This window comes from Bos taurus, chromosome 13, assembly GCF_002263795.3.
Source record: "Bos taurus isolate L1 Dominette 01449 registration number 42190680 breed Hereford chromosome 13, ARS-UCD2.0, whole genome shotgun sequence".
Classification (NCBI taxonomy): Eukaryota; Metazoa; Chordata; class Mammalia; order Artiodactyla; family Bovidae; genus Bos; species Bos taurus.
This window is the reverse complement of record NC_037340.1, coordinates 12,696,712-12,718,674: the sequence shown is the minus strand read 5'-3', so window position 1 is coordinate 12,718,674 and position 21,963 is coordinate 12,696,712. Positions and strand designations below refer to the sequence as shown.

General features: G+C 39.9%; 1 protein-coding gene across 6 annotated transcripts in view; it reads right to left on the bottom strand.

The window, feature by feature from the left end:
- USP6NL (USP6 N-terminal like) overlaps positions 1-21,963 on the bottom strand; it is a 211,476-nt gene that overhangs the window by 60,844 nt on the left and 128,669 nt on the right. For 3 of the 6 annotated variants that reach the window (XM_059892656.1, XM_059892657.1, XM_059892655.1), the window contains exon 3: positions 137-21,963. This exon is cut by the window's right edge and continues 25,647 nt beyond it. The exons of 2 other annotated variants lie outside the window; for them this stretch is intronic. In XM_059892656.1, the coding sequence (XP_059748639.1) occupies positions 137-191 (55 nt within the window). In that variant the 5' untranslated portion in view covers positions 192-21,963. The remainder of the gene's footprint in view (positions 1-136) is intronic. One more of the 6 variants, NM_001192695.2, reaches the window with a different exon arrangement.

Below are 21,963 nucleotides of genomic sequence, written 5' to 3'. Positions count from 1 at the left end.
AATGAACAATTCACTCAAAGGTTTTAAATTTTAAATTCAATCCAATGACACAAAATTGACAGACCATTTTTCCTAGTATACATTTTGACAGATGAATGTTAAATAAATATATATTTTAACATAAAAAGTACTTTACCCTTTGTTAGATAACCAGTCTGGCCCTGGGAATTAACAACAGCTTCAGTCCTCATAGAGTAAATTTATCTATACAAGATTCCATTCCTGCTCTCCAGCTACAAGTACACCAGCAGTGTTAGGCGGCCCCTCACACATTCTGCAGCAAACTGAAACAGAAGAGTGGAAGGCAGCTCTGCTTTAAACTATTTGTGAAACAAACACAAGAAAGAAAAGGTTTGAGATATATTCTAGGGAGAATAAAAGACCTTGCTGTGGTTACACAGACTACAGATACCCAAACAAAGATGATGTTTGTTGAGGGTAAAAACATGCCTCTCAGGCTCCATCCCAAGTATGAGCCACACCAGCCTACACCCAGCATTCCAGCTGGTAACAAACAGGGGCTTTGAATAAGCCTTAATCTTGAGCTTCAAAACCAGCCACATTCTTACTACTTTTATCAAAACTTGTCTTGGAGCAACAAAGAAAATTTTTATTTAAAACAAACTAAATCTAAGTATGAATACTCAAGTACATTTTATAACAATTTCAATGATACTTTTTAAAAAGCTTCAGCCCGTTTCAGACACTAAGCAAATACATACTAAATTCTGGACGGTTTTGGAAATATTTCACACAGCACACACTACAAGTGAAATAAAAGTTTCATGATACAATATGCGTAACTACTGCAGGGCAGCACTGTGAAGTGCGGAGTCTCGCCTTCTGCCCTTCATTGTGTCCTTCTTTCTTTTTTAAAAAGTGAGTTGGGACCTACAATATGGAAACTACTTTGCAAACATGGCAGCCATGTCAAAGCCATGCTTATGCACATTAATTACACTAATGAATTAAGTTTACAATCAAACTAAACTTACACTTAAGCTTAAGCCAGTTGTAAGAAGCTCAGGGAGAGGGTTGAAAGTCCAAATCATAAACCAGGACGTGGGGGTGCGGGGCGGCAAGTGTCCCCTTGTCTTTTGAGCTTCTGGAGGGTGCCTGCTTTCCTTGGCTCCAGGCCCCTTCCTTCACATCACTCCAACCTCTTGCCGCCATCCTCAAATCTCCTCCCTCCTCTGACCTTTTTGTCCTCTTCTCATAAGGTTCCTGTGATGACACTGTGCCCACCTTCATGATCCAGATCAGCTTCCCATTCGAAAATCCCTTTTGACATATTAGGTACATCCTCACCATCCAGCCATCTCATCCTCTGTCGTCCCCTTCGCCTCCTGCCCCCAATCCCTCCCAGCATCAGAGTCTTTTCCAATGAGTCAACTCTTCACATGAGGTGGCCAAAGTACTGCAGTTTCAGCTTTAGCATCATTCCTTCCAAAGAAATCCCAGGGCTGATCTCCTTCAGAATGGACTGCTTGGATCTCCTTGCAGTCCAAGGGACTCTCAAGAGTCTTCTCCAACACCACATTTCAAAAGCATCAATTCTTCGGCACTCAGCCTTCTTTACAGTCCAACTCTCACATCCATACGTGACCACAGGAAAAACCATAGCCTTGACTAGATGGACCTTTGTTGGCAAAGTAATGTCTCTGCTTTTGAATATGCTATCTAGGTTGGTCATAACTTTCCGAGGAGTAAGCTTCTTTTAATTTCATGGCTGCAGTCACCATCTGCACTAATTATGGAGCCCAAAAAAATAAAGTCTGACACTGTTTCCACTGTTTCCCCATCTATTTCCCATGAAGTGATGGGACTGGATGCCAGGATCTTTATTTTCTGAATGTTGAGCTTTAAGCCAACTTTTTCACTCTCCACTTTCACTTTCATCAAGAGGCTTTTGAGTTCCTCTTCACTTTCTGCCATAAGGGTGGTGTCATCTGCATATCTGAGGTTATTGATATTTCTCCCAGCAATCTTGATTCCAGCTTGTGTTTCTTCCAGTCCAGCGTTTCTCATGATGTACCCTGCATGTAAGTTAAATAAGCAGAGTGACAATATACAGCCTTGACGTACTCCTTTTCCTATATGGAACCAGTCTGTTCCATGTCCAGTTTTAACTGTTGCTTTCTGACCTGCATACAGATTTCTCAAGAGGCAGGTCAGGTGGTCTGGTATTCCCATCTCTTTCAGAATTTTCCACAGTTTATTATGATCCACACAGTCAAAGGCTTTGGCATAGTCAATAAAGCAGAAATAGATGTTTTTCTGGAACTCTCTTGCTTTTTCCATGATCCAGCAGATGTTGGCAATTTGATCTCTGGTTCCTCTGCCTTTTCTAAAACCAGCTTGAACATCAGGAAGTTCACAGTTCACGTATCGCTGAAGCCTGGCTTGGAGAATTTTGAGCATTACTTTACTAGCATGTGAGATGAGTGCAATTGTGCGGTAGTTTGAGCATTCTTTGGCATTGCCTTTCTTTGGGATTGCAATGAAAACTGACCTTGTCCAGTCCTGTGGCCACTGCTGAGTTTTCCAAACTTGCTGGCATATTGAGTGCAGCACTTTCACAGCATCATCTTTCAGGATTTGAAATAGCTCCACTGGAATTCCATCACCTCCACTAGCTTTCTCCGTAGTGATGCTTTCTAAGGCCCACTTGACTTCACATTCCAGGATGTCTGGCTCTAGGTGAGTGATCACACCATTGTGATTATCTGGGTTGTGAAGCTCTTTTTTGTACAGTTCTTCTGTGTATTCTTGCCACCTCTTCTTAATATCTTCTGCTTCTGTTAGGTCCATACCATTTCTGTCCTTTATCGAGCCCATCTTTGCATGAAATGTTCCCTTGGTAACTCTAATTTTCCTGAAGAGATCTCTAGTCTTTCCTATTCTGTAGTTTTCCTCTATTTCTTTGCATTGATCACTAAGGAAGGCTTTCTTATCTCTTCTTGCTATTCTGTGGAACTCTGCATTCAGATGCTTATATCTTTCCTTTTCTCCTTTGCTTTTCACTGACTCGACGGACGTGAGTCTGAGTGAACTCCAGGAGCTGGTGATGGACAGGGAGGCCTGGCGTGCTGCGGTTCATGAGGTCGCAAAGAGTCAGACACAACTGAGCGACTGAACTGAACTGACACCTTCCAGAGATTAGGATGTTGTGGGGAGTCAATCTTCAGCTCAACACACCTTGTACTATCTGTAAACGTTTTTATTTTTTCTTCATACTTAATCAGTTGTTTGTCTAGATACAGAATTCCAAGCTCATGATAAATTTTTTTTTCCCTCAGAACTTTGAAAATAAGTGCTGCATTACCTTCTGGCTGATTAGAAATCTGATGCCAGTCTAATTACATTTACAGGAGCCAAGGAAAGCAGACAGCCTCCAGAAGCTCAAAAAGACAAGGGGATACCTGACCCCCCTTCTCGAGGCATCCCAGCATCTCCCCTGGTGTCTCCCCGAGGAATCAGCCCTGCTGACACCTGACTTTAGCCCAGTGTAACTACGTACATCCTCCAGAATAGTAGGAGGATCAATTTCGTTGCTTTAAGCCACCAAGTTTGTGACAGGCAGCAACAGGAAACTAATACAGTGATTCACAGTTTACTGCCTCAACAATGTTTCTCTGACAAAGACTCTCTCCTTGTCCAAACTTTACTAGGCCTTGACCTTGGCCTCCATCCTGTCTTCAGCCTGCCTCACCCATCTATAGCAAGAATCCCCCCCACCCTTGATACCTCATCACCTTTGCTATCTGGTCAGATTTCTCCTCCTCCACCCTTGATATCCAGTAACCCTGGCCTGTCTCTACCAAAAATCCTATATAAGTTTAGCAAGATTCCCCCATCACTGAGGTCTCCTCTTAGTAACTTTGCACCCACCAAAGCCCTCATTTGGTGAATTAATGATAAATCCCTTACTGTACTTGGAGTTGAGCCCTATCTTTCTCCCCTATTGTGATATTCTTGACACTCCTTGGAACAGCCCTGAATAAAGTCTTCTTTATTGTTGTAATAAGTGTTAGAATAATTTTTTTCTTTAACAGAATCAAAATGAGGAGCAGACACTGGATCCATGAAATCTCCAGAGGCTAAAATTGGACATTTCCAGATGCCAATGGGGCAGCTGCCTAGAGAGTTACGAGACTGCATTAGAAGAGGGAATACAAAGTTTCTTCAAGAAGAAAGTGGATGCCAGGCAACATACAGATCACGGCATTATTGCAATACGGTAAACGCTTACATATAAAAGACACCAAAAAGAGGTAAGAGGACTGTTAGAAATCTCAGGACAAACAAAGCAGGGAGAGCTGAAAAGTCATGGTCAAATATTGATATGAAGTAATATACAAAGGGGTGTGGCTATGGATTTGATACACATGGGAAAAGTGAATCCATCTGACCATGACACTGTCAGTAGGATTATATTTCTTTCCTACACACCTCATCATTATATTTAACACTGAAGTAAACTATACTGACTACTGACTTTATGATTATATAAGAATTTTATTGGCTTTTAATGTTCAGTATCAACTATACACACAGTGTCTAAAACTGAACTCTGATCTGAACAGCTGCATATGCTCCACTCCCAGCCTAAGTCCCCACTCCTAGAAGCAGCCACCATTCTCTCCCAAAACTCTTCTCCACACTGTACAAGAATCTGCATGTACGTATGCACAGGCACATATATTTAAATGTCCCTTTTCTATTTAAAAACTAGAACCATTCTATATATAATTCTAGATCTTACTCTTTTCTTGCTTAACAGTGCATCTTCAAGCTTATGCATATCAACACCTACCCAGTGGTATGCCAGTAAAAGCTTAGCAACCAGTTCCCGGAGGGAAGAAGTACAGGCTGTGAGCTCTGGTTTGTGGTATCTGCCAATTTCCATGCTGTGAAGATTCCCACCGCAGTGGCCAATTCCCAAGATACCAACGTGACGTCACTGAACAGAGAGATGAGGTTGGCTCCAATAAGTCCGTGGATCTCCCTCAACCCTTTTTCACAGCTGTAAAGTTTCCTAATGCACTAATGTAAGTTATCAATCAGTTCTCTCTTAGAACGTGACTAGGATAAAGCAGAGAGTCAATTTGTAATGAGAGCTAAAGATGAAACATTATGAGGTAAAGAGCTTAACCAGCTATGGTGACCAAAGGCAAGCAGAAAAAAACGAGGAAGCAGAAACCACAAGCAAGCTGAGAGATGCTGCAGGGAGGAAAACGGTGCCCAGTATGCAGGGCACAGCAGAGTCACTATCATACAGACCTTTCAGCCTAAAAATAAGACACACAAGCCTGTCCCTATGTTGCTGCTGCTGGCTCTCCTTTCCCGTGCGATGCATGCACGCAGCAAGTGCTCTTTTCCCGAAATTCTCTGAGTAAGTTATCCATGTCTATGAGTTCCTTAATGTCATCTCATCTTTCAAACAGAAGAGGCCCTGAGTATCAATGGTGCCTAAACAATGTTTCAGTTATTTGTGATCACCTTCTTAGTATAGATTTTGTTATTGTAGTTGTTCAGTCACTAAGTTGTGTGTGACTCTTCGGGACCCTATGGACTAGAGCAGGCCAGGCTTCCCTGTCCCCCACTATCTCCCAGAATTTGCTCAAATTCATGTCCACTGAGTCGGATTATGAACTAAGATACCTCAATAATAAAGTTTTTTTTAATAATAAAATCTTAATAGGCACCATTGCTAAAAACTTCAGCATTTATCTTGCCATGTTCTAGATCCAAGACTGGAAGGAATGCTCAGAGAAGAAATGCCAGAAACATCAAAATACAACTAAAAACAAACAAAATAAAGGAAGGCACACCAGTCACATGAGAACCTGAAATACCACTTATTTTAAATGGTCATTCTGTGAGAGATGAAATTAAATACAGCACTTAAAGTGACATATGCCTGCTCTGCAACCAAATTTATTCTGGAGCGGCATCCCAGGAGACCTTGACGTCCTGAGCCAAACGCTCCCCCTGGTGGTCCTGTGAGGAACGATCCAGAACCTCCAATCCTTTTACAACCCTCTGCTGGGAGGAACTCTGATCCAAAGATCGGCTGCTTATGAGCCCTCCAGCACAGTCCCACCCCCGCCTCTCACAACTCAGTTAACTCCACATTCAACAAATGTCTCATCAAAAAAAAAAGTACAACCTCAAGAACCCATTTCTCTCCTTCTTCCTTCTCCCACTGGAGCAATAATCTTAGAAAAATCATTTGGCTTCCTTCCCTCTTTCCATGTTAACTTGGAAACAACATAACAACAAGATTCTCATCATAGCTGCAATTATAAAAACAGCATAACTAGTCATGATCAAGGGCAGGGGCAGCCAAAGACGGAAAGTCAATACAGGAAAGAACCAAGGCCATAAACCCAAAGGTCCTCAGAAATGCCCCAACTTCCACTTCAGAAGAGCCACACAAGCTTCCACATACATCTTCATAGTCCTCCTCTGGTAATATGCATTGTCTGAGACAATAAAAGTGTTCAAAACAACAAACCTAAAGCCTCAATTTTAGCTTTTATTTGTCAGCATAAATAGGATTTGTACCTTTCCATTCAAAATACTTCTATTATCTCACTAAGCAGCATGATGTCAACATTTTCTACAATGTCAAGCTTTCATTTTAAAACTTTTCATTAAATACACAGAACACATTTCTTCAAATTCTCATACAGAAGCCCAGTTTTCAACAAGGGTGAGTGGGATTGAGGAGAGATGTGAACGTCCTCATGTGAGCAGGTCTGTACCTTGTTGCTCAACTGAGTTCCTTCCAACACTTTCCCAACTGCCATCACAACCTCCTTTCACAGGGTCCCCCAACTTATCCAGGTCCTTTTCCTGCTTTTACAAACAAAAAGATCAACATTTTATAACTGGCAGGTCATTTGTATGTTCTGTTTCAGTTGTAAGCATATACATTTTAAGAGCTGTAAGAATAGGACAAATCTCCAATATTTTAAAATGGAGCACCCAGCATCACAGAGAGATTTCAGTTCAGTTGCTCAGTCGTGTCTGACTCTTTGCGACCCCATGAACCTCATCACACTAGGCCTCCCTGTCCATCACCAACTCCCGGAGTCTACCTAAACCCATGTCCATTGAGTCAGTGATGCCATCCAGCCATCTCATCCTCTGTCATCCCCTTCTCCTCCTGCCCTCAATCTTTCCCAAAATCAGGGTCTTTTCAAATGAGTCAGCTCTTCACATCAGGTGGCCAAAGTATTGGAGTTTCAGCTTCAGCATCAGTCCCTCCAATGAACACCCAGGACTGATTTCCTTTAGGATGGACTGGCTGGATCTCCTTGCAGTCCAAAGAACTCCCAAGAGTCTTCTCCAACACCACAGTTCAAAAGCATCAATTCTTCGGTGCTCAGCTTTCTTTATAGTACTTCTGTTACTAATAAAATATTTTAAATCATAATCTTAAAATAATTACTTGCTTCTTGATTTCCAGAAGGATGAGAAACAAAATCATTTTAAAGTCCTACAATTACTAATAAAGTTTCATTACTATAACAGAGAGGATAATATTTGCCCCTCAAATTTAATCATGACTACAGACTTAGATAGAACTGGTCACGGCTCCTTTAGGTCCACTGTACTTTTACCATCTATTTACCTACAACAATCTACTGAACACACTTATTTCCAAGTCACTCCTATTAAACTGTAATCTTCATGAACAAAAGACTGTACCTCACTCATCTTGACATCTCTTGTGCTACCACAGTGCCTGGCACACAGTAGCTGCTTACTAAATACTTCTATATAGCTTCATTGCAAAGAAAATAAAAATAAAAATGTCTTTACTAAAGAGCCTCTTGATGAAAGTGAAAGAGGAGAGTGAAAAAGTTGGCTTAAAACTCAACATTTAGAAAACTAAGATCATGGTATCCGGTCCCATCACTTCATGGGAAATAGATGGGGCAACAGTGGAAACAGTGTCAGACTTTATTTTCTTGGGCTCCAAAATCACTGCAGATGGTGACTGCAGCCATGAAATTCAAAGACACTTGCTCCCTGGAAGGAAAGCTATGACAAACCTAGACAGTATATTAAAAAGCAGAGACATTACTTTGCCAACAAAGGTCTATATAGTCAAAGTAGGGATGTGAGAGTTGGACTATAAAGAAAGCTAAGTGCTGAAGAATTGACGCTTTTGAACTGTGGTGTTGGAAAGGACTCTTGAGAGTCCCTTAGACTCCAAGAAGATCCAACCAGTCCATCCTAAAGGAAATCAGTCCTGAATACTTATTGGAAGGACTGATGTTGAAGCTGAAACTCCAATACTTTGGCCACCTGATGCAAAGAACCGACTTGCTGGAAAAGATTGAAGGCGGGAAGAGAAGGGGATGACAGAGGATGAGATGGTTGGATGGCATCACCGACTCAATGGACATGAGCTTGAGTAGGCTCCAGGAGTTGGTGATGGACAGGGAAGTCTGGCATGCTGCAGTCCATGGGGTTGCAAAGAGACAGACACGACTGAGTGACTGAACTACTGAACTGAACTTGCTAAAGATTGTTAGCTTTCTCATATATTTTATTCTGGTTTTTTTTTTTTTAATACTATTTCAAGGGAGCATTTGAAATTTTATTAAGACTCAGACAGGAGAAGTCACAGTCCAAGTAGCACTTGTGATTATTTACAAGATCCTCATATTCATTAAGGAACGAATGAAGACATACATGATTAACTGTGTGTATGTACGTGTGTGGCTCCTGAAAGATGAAGAAACCAGAGCCTTGTTATGTCTGTGTTCCCATCCATACCCCTCACATTTTCCCTCCTTCTAGCTCCCCAGCCTACTCACAGACCATCACTGTCTCACTTGCTTTACAGGAAGGTCTTGCTCACTCGGCTGTGTGTGCCACATCGTACTTCACAAAGGGCATTCACTAGAGCAACGTTCCCAGCTCCCCTACTCCTCTCAGAAGCTAGGGGTTGGCTTGGCTGTGCTAGTCACCCGGTGGGTAAATCTAAGTCGAGAGAGGCTAATAAGTCCTTTCCACTTCAGATCTAATGTCAGGTCCTCCATCAGCCGACACAGGAGGCATTTTGCTCTCCATCTGTCAATCTCTCCTGCCCTACTTCTCAAAGAGAAAGAGCATCACTGCTGCTTCCCTAGAACTCCCAAAATCAGACTAGTAACGCCAACGTTTATGTGTAAGATGATTCAGAGACATGACGTGATGTAACAATGCTTAAATACCATTACTACTGGAGAGAAACATAATTATTACTTGTTGAATGTGAGTTTAATTCCCACACTTGGCGGCAGGGTTGAATGACAAAATTGCAACAACAGATCCTTAGAACCAAGACAAGCATATGAGTCATTTTACTCACTTCAACCGCCTACAGTTGCTGGCAAACTCAAGATTACACCTTAGCAGTTCTTCCAGTAGCACGAGAGCATGATTGTATTAACAGATGACACAAGACTGGTCTGCAACAACTCCCTGTTTGTGGAAGCTTTATAACCTGCTTAGTGAGGTTTAACAGGTACCAGACATTTGCCACGGAGAAGGCAATGGCACCCCACTCCAGTACTCTTGCCTGAAAAATCCCATGGACAGAGGAGCCTGGTGGGCTGCAGTCCATGGGGTTGCTAAGAGTCGGACACGACTGAGCAACTTCACTTTCACTTTTCACTTTCATGCATTGGAGGAGGAAATGGCAACCCACTCCAGTGTTCTTGCCTGGAGAATCCCAGGGATGGGGGAGCCTGGTGGGCTGCTGTCTATGGAGTCGCACAGAGCTGGACACGACTGAAGGGGACATTTGCCATGCATTTGCTATGCGTAGTATCACATAATCAAATGCCTTCATGATTAATTTCTATGATTATAGAAAGAATTCTGTTGAATTCAGTTCATTTACTTAACTTTCACAACTCTTTTCAGCTCATTCAGAATTATAAGCATTACAATTTTATTCATTACAATAAAACTTTGTGCTGAATTCAGCTCAATGGATTTTAATAAGAAATAATGCAATTACACCAAATTCTTGAAGGCCAGATATAAAACAGAGAATTCACAGACTGCTCATCCTAATAGCAAATAACTAATCCCACAAGTAGTTTGGCAAGCTTTATTCTCACCCAAAGGTAACTTTTCCACTCTTTAAATCAAAGATGCAAATATGTAAAAACCAAATTGTGCTCAAAATGGCACACGAAAATAAGAACTAAGTATTACCCAGAACAACTGAGTAGCACACAGGAAGAACTGCATTAACGCATAAGCGGAAGTATGAACTATGCAAGTATCCAGTCCCCACACAGCCCTTAGGTTCAAATTGGGACATAAGCCCATCAAAAGTCAGAAATTTGGGATACGATAAATGTTTTACATGCTTGCATCATATTGAAGCTGCCATTCATTCACTCATTAAATAAGACAGAGAGCCCTAAAGTTCGACACAATACCACAGAATTCTCACAACATACAGCACATTTCACCCAACAAACCCTAAGAATGTCATCTATACACTTCTCATGTGTATGTGTGTTTAATATGAAATGTTTCTTTACATGGTTACTGTAACTGTGTTAACAATGTTATGTTTGAGTGACCAGTATAGGATAAGATTTATTTTGCATAACAAACATCAAAATGCTATACAAATAGGGTCCGTCACTGATCAGGAGTCCTGATGACTTAAGTGCCAACAAAGAGCCAGCCAGGCTCATAAGTAGGAGCTAGCACTTACTCTGTGCAATTTTAAAGTCTTATGTATGTTATTTCATTTAATGTCTTCACATCAAAACTAAGAAGTAGGTATCATTAGCATTCATTTAAGAGACAAGAAAATTATTAGGTAAATGAACTTGCAAGGATTACACAGCTTTGAAGTTGCAGAATTGGCATTCAGACCCAGGCAATACGGCTCCAGAGTGCTCTTAACCACTCCACATGGTCTCTGAATAAATAAAAAAGGAAATTGAACAAAGGTTTATCAAGAGGATCTGTCAACAGGAATACTCAGAACAGTATTAAACAAGGGCAAGAGGCCATGGAAATGCTCTCCAGTCAACAGGAAGGCAACATGTTTCTGAAGAGGAGAGAGAACAGAAAAGCTGTGGAGAAAATGACCACGACTCAGGAAGGAAGGGGCTTCCCAGGTGGCACTAGTGGTAAACAACCAGCCTGCCAGTGCAGAAGACACAGTAAGACACGGGTTCGATTCCTGGGTCGGGAAGACCCCCTGCAGGAGGGCATGGTAACCCACTCCAGTTTCCTTGCCTGGAGAAGCCCATGGACGGGGCAGCCTGGAGGGCTTCAGTCCACGGAGTCTCAAAGAGCTGGACACGACTGAAGCGACTTATCATACACGTAGGAAGGAAGAACAGTTTAGTCTGCCTGTTAACAGCTGCCTGTTGAACTTTTATAGCTCATTAGGCACTGTGCTAGGTACACAGAAAATCTCAAACAGTTCTATAATCTTTTACATTTTACAGATGACAAAAATAAAATGCAGAGGTCAAGCAATTTGTCCAAGTCTAAATTATCATCAGAGTTCAACTCAAACCCACAGCTGAAAGGCTCCAAAGTCTGTGTCCACCTGCCCACTATGCTAGAGAGAGAAAGTGTGTATGTGTGTCTAAACTAATAAGGTATATGCTACCAAGAAACTGGTGCAGGGCCACCAGAAAGTGGGTTAGTTCATTCCAGTGTGCTCAAAACTACTGCTCTGGTTGTATTTCCACAGTGAGTGTCCTATTCTAATAAAAAGAAAAGTCTTCCTATATCTGAAAATGATTACTTTCCAGAGTTACTTATTCCTTACACTTTCAGATACCCAAGTGTCCAAGGTTTCCTCCATTGATACTATAAAGCTGCCATAGTTTTATGGTTATAAAATGCATTTTCACAGTATCATAAACAAGGAAGCAAATTTTTTCAAAGTTTAAATTGAGGCAGCTAAATATTGTTTTCATACACAACTAGATACAAGTAAGCTTTGGGGGAAAAAAAAAAGCTTTCCTAGTTATCAACTGCCAGACTCTGGGCAGGAAAACAGGAGACATGGGCTCCCCACCCACGGCATCTCACATACTGTTCATTCATTATAACCCAGTCCACCACTTTTTGTTTTCCAAACCTTTCAACCACATGTTTCTTTCTACATGTAACACATATTGCTCTTCAGAGTAAAGATTCATTAGCTCTCAAGTGTATCAAACTTAAAAAAAAAAATAGCCCCAACACATCTATTGGTTATTTGTAGTAGATAATACTATACAAGATTCCAGAGTTTCCCTGACAAAGACACCTTAATAAAACGAAACAGACACTGTTCACCAAAGCGAAAGGAACGAGCAGTGAATTTCTCACACCTTTGTTGCAATGGAGGCACAGCTTTTTCTAACAGTATTTACTCACTAAAAGCAGTCCATCAGTTCAATCCGAGTATTACCTTGGAACACAAATGTGCACAATTTTAAGACCAGATGCCTTCACAAAATTTAAAAACAAGACTAATCACATCCAAAGATATACTCCTTTAATATTATGAAATGCCTATATAATGTTGCATACATTACCTTCCAGATAATGTATATAACATACCTGAGAAAAAAAGCAGTAGTAGCGTATAGATTTCCAAAGAAACTTGCACTGTTACATTCAAGGTTTAAAAATAAGACAATAATCTTAAATGCAACTGACTGATGAAAGAAAAGGGGAAAGGGTGGCCATTGGGCTCCAGGTAACAACTTGCCTGGAGACCCTGAAAATTCACATTTAGTTTTCTTGTCAGCAACCTATAAATCCCATTCCCACCCCAATGCCTCACTCTCAATTTACCTCAAAAACTTATACACAGGCTCAATCAGATTCTAAACAATTTTTTTTTGGTACACAGCAACCAAGCAATAAAACTCTTTTAAGAAGTCACTAAGGGGGAAGAGAGCCTCTTCCAGCATGATGAGTTATGCGAACTTCCACATAAAAGATTACCATACTCCAGAAGACTGACTATAAAAACACACTTCATATTAAAGACCTGCCATCCTTCTCACTGCAGGAAGTATTTCTTAGAAAGCATTGTTAACCACTCAATGAGTAAACTATCTGAAATTACAAAATGCATTTAGGACAGTAATCCAATTCCTCTTTTATGAGTAAATAAACATGGCCAACTTCACAAAGCAGCAAAATGATTGGAAATGATGTAAAATGTCCATCAATTCAGCTATTAAAAATCATGAAGCAATATTCTGTACTGATTTGACTTGGATTCATCTCCAAGATGTACTGTAAGTAGAGGGGGAAAATGTCAAGGTTCAGAACAGTGTGTATAACACACGACGGGGGTCAGGGATGAACATAAATACACAAAGTTCACAGCAGCTGTCTGGGGGAGATGAGTGGAAAGGACACTTATCTTTCACTGGATAACCTTCAATACCCTTGAACTATTTATCATGTACATGTGCCACCTTATCAAACCCTAACATGAAAGTGTTAACAATTGTAAAGATAATGAGCAGGAGAAAAATCCTTCCTCAGGAAAAGGCTGAGATTTACTGTGTATCCAACATAGCTGCTTCTGCACAAGCAGATGAACCCTAGTTTTAGCCTCCAGAGACCCCTCTCAAGTGCAAGGCCACCTCAGCTTTTCCTGATGGAATGGCCTCACCTTCCAGTTGTCTTTACTGCTCTAAAGGAAGGAAAGGAAGAGTAGAAATTCAAAGAGATGGGGACGATCTCTTTCCAATGACCAAAAGAAAACCAATTAATACTTTCACTTCCAGCAGCCCAAGCAGGCAGGGGACCTGTGTCAGAGCATAAAGAGGAGATCAAGAGTCTATATTCTACCTTCTGGATAAATGAATAGAAAACGAGGCCCAGAGAAACTTATCCTTATCCACCATAATAATCTGAAAGGATCAGCTGTACTGAGAACTGCAAAATTTAAACAAAGGATAGTATGTTACATTTTACACTGTTAAGGGCTGGTTCAAATACTTAAAAAAATAAGCACAAACCAAACAATAAAACTGACAGAGCATCTGCCTGAGCAGATCACACCACTTTCCTGATCAATTCACTGACAAAGGAGATTCTTATTACTGACAAATCTGGGCTGTTTAGAAATGGATGTCTTACAGGACTCAGGTTTACAATGTTTCTGAAATGCTTTTAAAGCCATCTAGAGCGTGTTTGTTGTGTGTTTTCCTTTATACTTGTATTTTCCTTAGGACACTGATCTTGCCAACTGCTGTTTTACCAATAGCGGTCCTTTTCAAGAACATAACTTTAATAAACTTGCTGACAAATAGATTACATTTGTAATCTGTTGTGAATGGCAAGTTACTTTAATTGACCATTTTTAATTGAGCCAGATTAATGAGTTCCTTGGTTTCCAATAAAGCCATCAATGCTTTGACAATTTCACAAACTCACAATGTGTGAAGCTCTTTGCAAGCGCTGAGAAACACAGAATATTAAAACATAGTATCTGCTCTCAAGATGTTTACACCTTGTAAATGAATAAAAGGATTCTTACTCTAAGAGATGTGTTCACCAGCAAGGAAGCAAGGCAAAAGTAACAATCCTTAAACAACAGCACACCCTCTACAGGGGACAAGGAGGTTGCCACACAACGCAAATTGTTTCTAAGGTGACCAGAAAACCGTGGAGCATTTTATGAACTCATTCTAAGAGGTGATCACTGAAGACAGAACCGACTTTGAGTGAGATCACTTTTATTTACTGCAATGTTACACATGACAGCCTACTTGGATTTTTCTTCTAGGAGATGTCTTCAGTTTGACTTAATGATCCTTGAGAAATCTAAGCACATCTAAAATCAGAAGCTCAGCTGCTTCACAAGTATGCTAGAATGCCGACAGAAACTAAAGTGAAGTGTCTACTTCCTTTCAAACACTATCAAGCACCAAAAGTCTTCTGGAAACTGTGATTATTTATAATATGCTTTAGAAAAGGCCTTCCTACTGAATTATGTCTGGAATGTGAGGCTACAATCAACAATTTCACAAGTCTTAACTAAGTGAAATCAATACTGTTTCACAAATAAGTCCATATACAGTCATCTTACTCCATTTTTAAAATCCAATTCAACAGAATTGTTAATAACTGCTCTATCACTAAGTGATAACTAATGTAAACTTGGGCCACAACCTGTGTGAGCATCAGTCTCCTTACCTGGACAAGAGGTACCCAGTGCTAAGAACAAGCATGTTAGCTAACATTTACTCAGCGTCTACTATGTGTCAGGTGTGGCTCTAAGCAGAGCGTAATATCCTAGCCATATATTCTCAAGCATATGATCAAATGGAAACTCAAGCAACCTTACGGTGGAGTCACTATTACTGTCACCAGATTAGAGATGAGGAGAATGAAGACATTCAGAAATTTCCAAAGGTCTCACAGCAAGCGCCAGAGCCCCAAATGTCTGGAATCCAGAAGCCAGACTCTAAATCATTAAGATAGTGCTCCTAAAAATGCTAAGACATCTCCTGTCCAATCTGTAAAGTTCTTGCAAACATCCTACTTAATTAGGCTCATAAAAAGCATTCTAGAACTTTTAAGTGCCATGTAAACATAAGACAAGATTGAAGAAATTGAGTAGGTACCTAAGTTTGTGTAGGTACCTAAGTAAAAATTAAAATGAAGAACAAAAGTTAAAGGAATTGGAGGGAACCTCAATGTGTACCTAGCTCTACTTCCCCTCTGTAACATTCTTAATAAGTGGTCACTGAATTCAGTGACCTTCAGTGCTTCAGAGATGAAATCTCACAAGTTCACAAGTCAGCCTTTTCCATCTTAAAATGTTCTATTTATTATTAGAAATATCTTCCTTCCTTTTAGCTCTAAACAAAATTGAGCTTTTCCCACCTGACAACCTACAAATACAAGTCACTGTTATATTCACACTGTGACATATGACATTTTATTAAAGTTCTCATTTGAAATTCGACACCTAAACCCAACATGATAGCCCAGAAAAAGTCTGAGATAAGGAGAACAATAGCTCTGTTACTCCCTTGATCTGCAACCAAACCAGCTGGTAAGTCAGCATAGTGGGCTCCAATTTAGCATACACTTAAGCTCTCTCAATCTTCTCTTAGGAGCTGTTTCAACCTCAATGTAGAAGTTGACATTTTATAATTTTCAATCAAACTTTCTTTCATTTTGGTCCAATATTCTAGCCTGTAAAGGCCTTTGTGAATCTCCATTCCATAATCTTATGAGCTCTGCCAACTCTGTACACTCCTCCTTCTGTCATAATTCCAATGACCATAACTGAATTTTTATCCAAGCTGAAGAAAAGCTGTGAATAAGTTAAGACCATAGGATACACTGGCAAAGACCTTCACTCTGACATAATTACTTTAAACATGATTCATCAATTAATTATAACATCTCTACATGAGTTCTAGTCGATGGTGGCATCATAGAAGACTTCATATCACATTACTTTCTAACACCCAAATATCGATAAAACCTATCTCTAACATTTCCTCAGGGTGTTTATCTAATGACAACAACATTAGTTTATTCTTATTATATCCAGAAAAGTTCCTAAAAATTGCTGCCTTTTAAACCCATTCATAAGCCATTATTTAATAAAACGAAGCTAGAATTCTGATTCAAATGATCATGAAACCCAATGGCTTCTAATTACCAGAGTCGACCCTCGCTCCTCTTCTGAGTCCAGTCTTCAGGTACCTTCTCCATGTTCTATTACTCTTAAAAGACTATTTACAGTTATTCCAAATAGTCTAAAACTATATTACTCAACCTATCCTGAAGACCTGACTTAAGGGTGTTACCATGTCCTAATCTACCTTGGGCTTCAACTACCTCTCACTTCTGTCCATTCCCTTCTCTTTTTTGAAGATAATTTTGTTTCTTGCTTTTTACTTTTTTAAAAAAGCAGATGGAAGCAAGAATCAAGACTCAGAAGCACTCTCTCACATTTACATGACATGACTTGCCCTGAATAGCAGGCCTATCTGGTCATTACCGATCTCCAGGATCCAAATTATGCTTCTTCAGATGTTTTTAACATGCTCCACACACTGCTTGCGGCTGTCAGTTCATTTGTGCTTGATCCTTCTGACAGTGGTGTTTCAAGTACCTACTACTCTTTTTCATTCATTACTGGTTACAAATCTTTTCTTCTACCTTTCATTCTTCTACCTTGAATTCAAAATGCACCTTAAGAAGCTACTTCATTTTGTGCAAATTCCTTTATCTTTTCTTTCTCATTAGAGTCAGTAGCCACTGGAGATCTTTCTTTCACTGATCCAGATCTCCTTTTAGAGTCTGTGAATATAAGCAAGCTCACCTTCATGCTAATATTTTCCTAACTTACTTTCCTGAAGACAATCCTACATCACTAAGTACTGACTTTTTTCTTAGAATTTGACAAACTCTAAGAAGTTACCCTCACTTCTACGTTACTAACAAACACCCGCTCCTTCGCTTGAATTAGGCCTGAAAAGCGCTTGAATTAGCCCTGAAAAGTAGTTCCCTTCATTGTTCCTGTAACATCCTAAGACATATACTCACCAGTAGGAATACAAGATGGATTTATTTATATCTGAATAAGCACTGTTGTCAGGCTTAAATTCTTGGTGAAAGAAGATGGCTACAAATGACAGCAAAGTCGCAGTCTCAAAGGTGTCAAAATAATTAAATGGGGGGAAAAAATGGTCTTTTCAATAAATGGTGCTGAAATAACTAGAAATCTATATGGGGAGAAACGAATAAACTTTGACCCTTACCCCAAACAGTACACAAATTTCATCATCTCACACTTTTAATAATCACTAATCACTTTAAATTTTGTCTTTATTATACTGCAACTTCTTGCTGTCTTTTGGAGAACTTCTAGATTCATGCCCCTATATACGTATGTCTAGGTTGCTAGAAAAATCAAGTAACTAAATTTATGCAAACAGTATGAAAAATAATCACCAACAAGCTCTGACTGAGGGCCTGAGCCCTCTCTAAACAGCATGCATGAGTTTAACTCACTGACTTCATAGCATCTACTTTGGAAGCTATTAGCTTCCTTCAGCCCATGAAATAACCTTTAAATAAAGTAAAGGATTATTATAAAAAGAACAATGATAGCAACTCACACTAATCGTACCCCGCCCCTCCACCCAGGCAGGCGCCACACAGATCATGCATGGTTATTTACACTGCTCTTCACCCACTATACTCCCACACGCGCAGACTTTACTCCAGTTCGAGGGGCACCTTCCCCTCCCTTCCGCTCTTCTGCTTCTGGGCCAGCGAATATCCAATCCCCTTCAGCTGGCACTCTCCTCTCCATGCCGACTCTTCCCTTGTCAGTCCAGGAGCGGCCTCTTCAGGACCATCTTCAGGGGTTCTCTTATGGTGCCTTCATAACTTCCTTGACAGGAAGCACCACATCTGTCAATGATTTGTTTGCTTTCTGTCTTCTCCACTGAACCCACAGGTTGGTCCGGGTCATTTTATTTTCCACTGTAAACCACTGCCAGCCATTACAGTGTCTGGCACAAAACTGATGCTCACTAAACTTACTGCATGACTAAGTGAACCGACAAGAAATTCCTAATTTAATCCTCATCACAGCACCAGTGACACAGGAACCACGGAAGACTTGGAGAGGGGACACTGGCCATTACCCAGTGGGGGTGCCACAACCCATACCCAGGTCTTTCCATCTCCAAATCCTGTGCACCTCACTGTGTCAATGCCTGTAAGTGGTTCTATAATGGACTGCTGAGGTCTATTCATCTAGTCTTGAACTACTGGTCAAACCCTATCACAAACCCAAGGACTATTCAGATTATTTCCCTGGAATTTTGTTTGATCAAATATTCTTTGAAATAATTGGGCCAGTTCAATTATTAAGCAGAAATATTTACTAGGCCTCATGGTACTTCCTGGAAAAGGCTTTAATTGGGTATGACTAAACTTATAGAACATTCCTAAACAATAGGTGTGTATTTTCACTAAAGTACGCTCACCCTATTAACCACAGAGCTTGCAGTCTCACGGTTCTTATCACTACCAGCTCTCACTCGACTGTACTTCCTGCCAAGACCAAACAACAAAATGCCAGCCATCATAAGTAAAAGGCTCAAATATGCCTAGAGGCGTGGCATATACACACCAATTAAGAAAAAACAAAGGTTATATTCAGCAAAGTGAGACTTACTACAATAATTCTATTCATCAAGAAAAAAAACTAAAAGCCAAAAAAAGAACAGCAGAATAAAAGAGCTTTTGAATGACAGTGAATTTGAACAAGTGAGTCAGGATAGTGAGTCATCCTTAAGTGTGTACCTCAAAAATGTGAACAGATAACTACCGCAGGTCCTAAGATGCTAATTATAATCACTGTCAAAATAAGGACATAATGTAGCTTTGTGCTGAATTCCTGTTTTCAATGGGGTTATAGTTTTGCCACCTACATTAGAATTGCAAATGGTTTGAAGATTAGTTCCTGAAATACCATCTATGGATAGGGGCAGCCAGGGAATATATGATGGAATATATAAGGGTACAACACCAACCGAAGTTCTGGTAAAGTTCAGTAATATCCTTGGGCGGGGGCGGATGGGAGATGAAATCAAGAAATCCTTTTATGTTGGTGTAATACAATGCATGTTACAAAGAGAATTCATACACACCAGTTCATACACATCAATTAAACATTCTTAAAGTAATGAGACTTTCTTTTCTTGCAAGAAACGCTTCCAAATTTACCTATCTCCACCAACCATATCACCATGCCAGACTTTTTCTTTCACTCTTCTACATGTAATTTTCCACTAATTTCTGACTTTTTTTCAATCATCCCTTGCTTTTTTCATTTCCCCCACTACCACATTCGTCTACAACCATATTTTGTTCATGGAATTATATTTGCTGAATGAAAAGAAAATGTTGTTCCAAGATAATGTCCAATAATTCCCAACTGTGGTCTATTGGGATCATTTGGTCGGTATGTCATAAGTAACTTGTCAAGCATAATAATATTTGAATTTGAGTCTTTCCCTATAGTAAAGTTCCTCTAACTTGGATTTCCATCTTGCCTTGTGCAGAAAATAAAATGATGGCACTTGGGCAACTACAGTAGATTTAACAGACAAGCTGTCCATGAGACTCTTCACTGCAGTGACTGTTTCCTGTTATATATGTTATAAACATATAAAAGGTTAAAAACCAATGACCCTTACTGTGCTATGTGAGTGTATATTTATACTAGTTCACTGAACCCCCTCACTCCATTAATTAGTGTTAGATATGCCTGGGTACAACATAAAACTTAAAATAGCAAAACTGAAATGAAAGAGATACTGATTTTCCTCCGGATACCAAGGAAATTCAGATCTTAGTCATCTAGGTCTGATATGAAGACTCTAGAGTCAACAGGATTCCAGGCTCTTCGATCTTTCTTCTCCAGTATCTCCCTCAAGACTTCCATCCTCAAAGTCACCTCATGGACCGAAATGGCTGCTGGATCTTCAACCATCACTTTGTGTTACAGACGGCAGAAATGAAGGAAGATAGATGGCAAGAGGAAGCAGGAGTGTACAGAAGGAAAAGAGTAACAACACTACCTGCCCCAGATAAAAACCTGCTGAGAGGCAGAAAATGCAACAGTCTCCCAGGGCTGGGGAGACAAACAGTGGTGCTCACAGCACCTACAACAGAGCCAAAACCCCACGGAAGAAGAAAGCAAGAGCAGCCAGCCAGTCAAAATCTCAGCTGCTTAACTCTGCCATGCATTTGCCCATTCTTAAGCAGCACAGACTGAGAGAAGCCAAGTAGAGAGTAGCAATAGCAGTTAAAAAGCTAAATAGTTTTTGGCAACCTCACAGTCCTGAAATGATAAAAATTGCAGCTAAAGATCCACCATCAGAAAAGAAACCTGGTAGGTGGCCCAGACTTTCAGGTGAGGTCACTGAATGACTATACATTAGGATTAATGGAGAACTGGAAATAAACAAAGCCTAATAAATACTCAGACTTGCAACTCAAGTTCAAACCCAGTGAACTAAGTTACCATGTCTCGTCTCTAACTGCCTGCCAGAAGCCAAAGTTTACCCAAAACTTCTACAAATATTTCACATAATAGCTGCTATTCTATTAAAAAAAAAATCAGGCATAGGAAGAAATAGTACCAAGAAAAAAAAAAAAGAAAGCAGAGACCCACAAGGTAAGTCAGATATTACAGTATCATTTTTTAAAATTCTGTAAATAAAACGTTCGGGAAGATCAATGACAAGATAGATAATTTCACCAAAGACTTGGAATCCCCATCCTTTTTTAAAGACGCATATGAAAACTCTAGTACTAAAAAATACAATCACTGAAATTAAAAACTCAACAGACAGTCTTAACAGCAGATTAGATATAACTAACAAGCGGATTCGTGATCCAGAAAGACAAATCAGTAGAAAATATATAGATTGAAACGAGAGACAAACAAACAAAAAAACACACAGAAAATACATGAAGCGCATATGAGACACAAGAAATGGTATAACACACGTATTCCTGGAGACTCGGAAAGAGAAGATAGATATAATACTTAGAAGCAGTTTTAAAGAGCCAATAAGCAAGAATGGTAATTCACAGACTCAAAAGGTAACATAAACCTCAAGCAGGATAAATACAAAGGAAAAACCTCCTGGACACATCAGAGTAAAACTTCTGAAATCTAAAGAAGAAATCCTAAAAGCAGCCAGAGGAAAAGACAGGTAACTTTTAAAGAAGCAGCAATAAATAAGACTAATGGCAAACTTCTAAACAGAAACTATGAAAGTCAGGAAACAGTGAAACAATATCTTTAAAGTGCTGAAAGAAAATAATCAGCAACTCAAAACTTCAAGAAATTCTTTACACATCCTTTAAAATTGAATCCAAAAATAGAGATACTTCCTAGACCAACAA